Raw genomic sequence first — 5,032 nt, forward strand, 5'->3', positions numbered from 1 at the left:
ACTTGGGAAAAATTCACAAGATCGGTATTGTTTTAACACCGTAAGTCTCCTGCATATGAAAATTGAGTTGAATTTTTATTATGACATAGCCTTAAATTCTCATTCTCTGACAGCTCTTGAGTAGTTTATTTCAGCAGTCAGCACCATCTCACACACACTCTATGCAGGGAAGTCGATGAATATAAGTGAGTGTTCCGAAAAAGAAAAAAAAAAGAAAAAAAATAAAGGAATGAACCTTCTAAGTTTGGTGACCCTCACCTAGTCACTTAATCCAACGGTTGCGGAACCTTCAAAAAAAAAGTTGGAAATAAGACTCTTTTGTAGTTGGTTCAGCGGTTTCTGGTGCTGAACTTGGTAGGGCGAATTACGGTCCGATCCCCCGCAACTACAATTGAGTAAGCAAAGGGTTATGCCACTTAAGTACCAGAACCCCGTGCAAAAAAGGATCAGAGTCACTAACCGGTCACCTTGCTATGAGTGTGTGGAGATAACGGGCTTAATGTGATTGCGCCTGAATGAAAAAGAGCCAAAGAAGGATGAGTAAGTTAGGCTTTAATATAATAACATGATTCGAGTTGATTTGTGTATTCAGGAGGTTTATGTCTGCATAACTGTGGATTAGTATTCTTACAATGTCCTTAGTGTGCAAGATTAGTACCTATCGAAGCAAACTTAACCGAAGATGACTTGTAGCCTAGAATGAGTAACCGTTGATGTGTCTGTGTTTTGTTTTGTTTTTCATTTTTCTCGGAGTGAAAAAGTTCAAGTGTGGGGGAATTTGATCAGTGCATTTTGATGCACGTTCTTTCATGTTTGTACTTAAGCATTTCTTCGGTTTGCTTTGATTATTTTTATGTTTTAATGTGTTTTCATAATTTATGTTATTTTTGCACTTATTTAATTTTCGTATTTAATTTTCAGCATTAGCAGCTTTCGCGAGAAAAATCATATCTTGAGCTATGAGTATCAGATTGAGACGTGCTACAAGTTGATGGAAAGCTGAGAAAAACATCTACAACTTTTGTTCAGAAGTCGAGAGCTGAATCAGACTGTAGCAGGGCCAGAAAATTCGTTGAAGTTGCAGCATTAATTTTATTTAAGTTTTGGATCATTAGTTTTGGGTTTGGGTTATGTTTTCGATCCAGTTGGGTTGTAAACCAAATTCCTTGTTTCCCATATACCTAGCAGCCACATAACATTAGGATCATCACTATTCACGAAATACTTGAAAATCTTTGGCAAGAATTCTCATGAAGAACTAATCGATCCAAACAATTTGTTGTATTCGGGTTCCGATACCTTGAGATTTTAGTAATTCTTATTCAGGTTTTTTATTCCTTTCAATATTAATATATGTATTTTGTTTGCTTAATCCGATTTACATATGTTATATTGATTTAATCCGATTGATTGTGTGATTCTAACTATAGTCACGATTTCGTTTGCTTAATTCGTTATCGAGTCCGTTTAATTCATGTTTGCTTAATTCATGAAACTTAATCCCGTTTGCTTAATTCGGATAATAGGAACATACAACTTATACTATCAATTGCGCTTGTCAGTTGATATTATAATCGAATAGGAATGGTTAATCTGCGGTTGGAATTACGATAGTCGATGATAGGCAAAAACCGAATCAGTAAATTGTTGCTACAACTTATTTCAATAATCACTTATTTTAATCTATTTTTTTTAATTGAATCCTAAACCAACCAAAACCCCATTAATCGTTACTATCATTGGTTAATTCATTCAAGAATCCTTGTGAGAACGATAATCCGAGTCAATTTGTCGCTAACTACGTTTTGTAAAAAATACTCGTTTTTGATCCGCGCGCGACAGCGGATCACTTGTTCAGAGTTTTCTCTATTCAGAATTTGTCTTGTTCAGATTATGCACACTCAATAAACTATTAGAGTACAAAATTATTATTTATATTTTTCTATCATCAAAACTTAAGGATAGCAGATGTATAATCAAACTTGTTCCAACAATTTTACTTATGGAGTTGGCAATTTTCATCATCAAAACCAAATGACAGTTATACATGCACAACATATATATCTATATTCTGTCATTTTTTAATGAATACAATGGATCTCTCAGTGAGGTGATAAAGAGAATATTCTTTATTCTCCCTGAGAGTATACTTCCCCCTTGGTATTATAAAAAAGACGAATAAGCAAACAATACATAGAATATGTACAACGCATAGCGAAAAAGAAAAAGAAAAAGAAGAATGAGAAGAAACATTAACAAATTAATCCACACATAATTGATTTAAGATTCCTAACTCGGTTTTTCTGAAAAATAAATTTTCTTTAGGAAGAAGTTTTGTAAAAAAAATGTGTCAAATGATTAGATGAAGACACAAACTAAATTATACAATTCAGCTTTTCGATATGATCCATAGCAAAATGGTGCATAATCTCAATGTGCTTAGTCCGAGAGTAAAGTACCATATTTGTAGTGAAATTTATGGCGCTAACATAGTCGCTTTGTATTAGGATAATTATGATATTAACTCTCTAATCACTTAACAATTGTTTCATCCATGTAACTTTCACATTACAATTAGATGCAATAACGTATTCTGCTTTAGTTGCGAATAAGTCAACATTTGCTTGTTTCTTGCTATGTCAAGAGATAAGCGAGTTTCCAAGAAAATGAGACATATTACTGGTATTTTTTCACTCCAACTTATAATCAGTAAAATTGGAACTATAATAACTAACTAAACTACAATTCGTCCCTTATGGGGTACCATAAATCTATAAGTGGTGTGCCAATGAGATACCTCATAATGCGTTTGACTGTAGGGAGGTGTGATTCTTTGGGTTTTGCTTGAAAACATGCACATAAATAGACAACAAACATGATATCTAGATGAGATGCAGTAAGATAAAGGAGAGAGTATATCATACCTCAATATTTGATTTCTTTTACTCATTTCCTTCTTTGTATTATTTAAACTGCATGATGTACTCATCGAACTTAAGTTTGATTTTACTTTATCCATACCAAATCTCTTTAGCAGCTCTTTGTAGTAATATAACGTAACATAATGAAGGTGTCGTCCTTTGATCGTTGAGTTTTCAATCCAATAAAGTAACATAACTTCCTCAACATTGAGATTTCAGATTCATTCATCATCTTATTAAAAAATATTCTTAAACCTAAACTCCTTAAATTCGTTGCTAATTAGACAAAAATAATTAATATGATATGTTTGAAGAGTAAGTGGTCAAAATAAACTACAAGGTTAACTTACAAAACCAAAAAAATATTAAACCTATGTTGACACTATACCATATACTACAAGTACATCCTTAAATTATGCTTATGCAGACCACCTAACACATATATCTTTCGATTACGACTAACACACTTGTAGAACCATAAAAATAAATAAATTTTTATTACATAATCATGTCATATGCTATGTATAAACATATAATTTATACATCAACAATTTAATTAAATATTGTCTAAAATTACTGCACTCAATATCAATACTTATCCTACCAAAAAAAATATACAGGTACAAAAGCCAAAGGATGAGATATGATCTAAGACCGAGCCCAAGATGTGAGCCTAAGATAACGGTATAAATGCATGTTGAGTTATCCTCCTATCTTCCGTTTTATTTTTATTTTAGGAGGTTTTTATATCATTTTGAATTTAAAAAAAAATCAGGAAATAATGATTAAATGCAAAACAAAACAAATATAAGTTGATTATCGTGAAAAGACGTCCAATAATATTTTTTTCGAAAAAAGTCCATATTAAAATTTTAAAGATTCGTCAACAAGTACAAAAAGAGAATATTCATTTTTTAAATTTCTTAAACCTTAGAAGAGCCCAATCTTAGTTTTTTTATTACAAAGAACACCTAACCCAAAAAAGCCCAATCTTTATCTTAAATAAACAAAAAAACAGTTTTTTAATCTTACAGAGAAGTTTAATTTCAATTTTCCAAAAGAAAACAACTCACAAAGCAAAGCATCACAGTCAACATCACATGCGTACACCTCACACATCACAAACTCTACACTCGCGAAAACCAAAACTCTTATGCACAACAAAGTAACTCACCCCCGCGGTGGCACAAATCCACCACCACCACCAAAACCACCGTTTCCTAAAACCGACGCCGGTTTCTCTTCAATCCTCCAACCCTATAACCACACACACGGTAACAATAACGATAACAACCCCCGACGCAACCGCATCGCAACCGCAATCTCTCCTCCGCCTTTCACATTAACCTCCGTCGTCTACGCCGCGATCTCATGGCTTCGAAACCGTCGGATCCGTTACCTCTTCCTCCTCATCTGTTCACCGTTTATCCTCGTATTCCTTCTCGTCACGTTCCCCTTCCTTTGCGTCACAGAAATTTGCCTCCGACGCCGGCTCTGGAGGAAAATCCTCGGTCGCTTCTCCGGCGATGATTCCGGCGACCGGCTTCGGCGGTGCGAGGAAGGATGTTGCTACGATGAAGAGGTGGAAGAGAAGGGGTTGTTGCATAGATATCTGGAGGATCAACTTTTTCTTGTTCGATCGATGTATGAGTGCGGTGAAGATGAAGATTTTGAAGAAGAAGATTCTAGAAATTTAGGTAGTAATAAAATTCCTCTGTTGAGATGATAAATTATTTTACTTAATTATGTTCATGTATATAGGAATTAAAAATTTTGTTGGTTTCTTGTTTTTGTTGTATAGTAGATGAAAGAAATTTGTATTGTGGTTTTCTGTTTTTTAATTATTGGGTATTTTAATTCTTCAAGTTTATTTATTTATTGAATTTAGGGTTCTAAGTAAATATCTTAGGCTTTTGCACCTATTTTTAAAGGAATTTTTTCAAAAAAATTCTTAATCTACCTCACTTTAAAGAGGAGACGTCAGATTAATTGGCGTCCTCTCTTAAACTTAGAGAGGAAATGTCAATTGGATTGACTAGTGCTCCTTGTTACAAATCTAAGTGGCGCCTATGTGTTAAGCTTTAAGGGAGACGCCAATTGGTCTGACACCT

The 5,032-nt window shown here is 33.8% G+C and overlaps 1 protein-coding gene across 1 annotated transcript; it reads left to right on the plus strand.

The window, feature by feature from the left end:
- The first annotated feature begins 3,779 nt into the window (after positions 1-3,779).
- Positions 3,780-4,786, plus strand: LOC127085607 (uncharacterized). Its single transcript, XM_051026118.1, has one exon. The coding sequence runs from the start codon at positions 4,075-4,077 to the stop codon at positions 4,645-4,647; it is 573 nt and encodes a 190-aa protein (XP_050882075.1). The 5' UTR covers positions 3,780-4,074; the 3' UTR covers positions 4,648-4,786.
- The last annotated feature ends 246 nt before the right edge of the window (positions 4,787-5,032 follow it).

This window comes from Lathyrus oleraceus, chromosome 5 (assembly GCF_024323335.1).
Source record: "Lathyrus oleraceus cultivar Zhongwan6 chromosome 5, CAAS_Psat_ZW6_1.0, whole genome shotgun sequence".
Classification (NCBI taxonomy): domain Eukaryota; kingdom Viridiplantae; phylum Streptophyta; class Magnoliopsida; order Fabales; family Fabaceae; genus Lathyrus; species Lathyrus oleraceus.

Bases quoted from the DNA above. Each gene is read 5' to 3' on its own strand.
- LOC127085607 (XM_051026118.1), top strand. From the start codon at position 4,075: ATGCACAACAAAGTAACTCACCCCCGCGGTGGCACAAATCCACCACCA.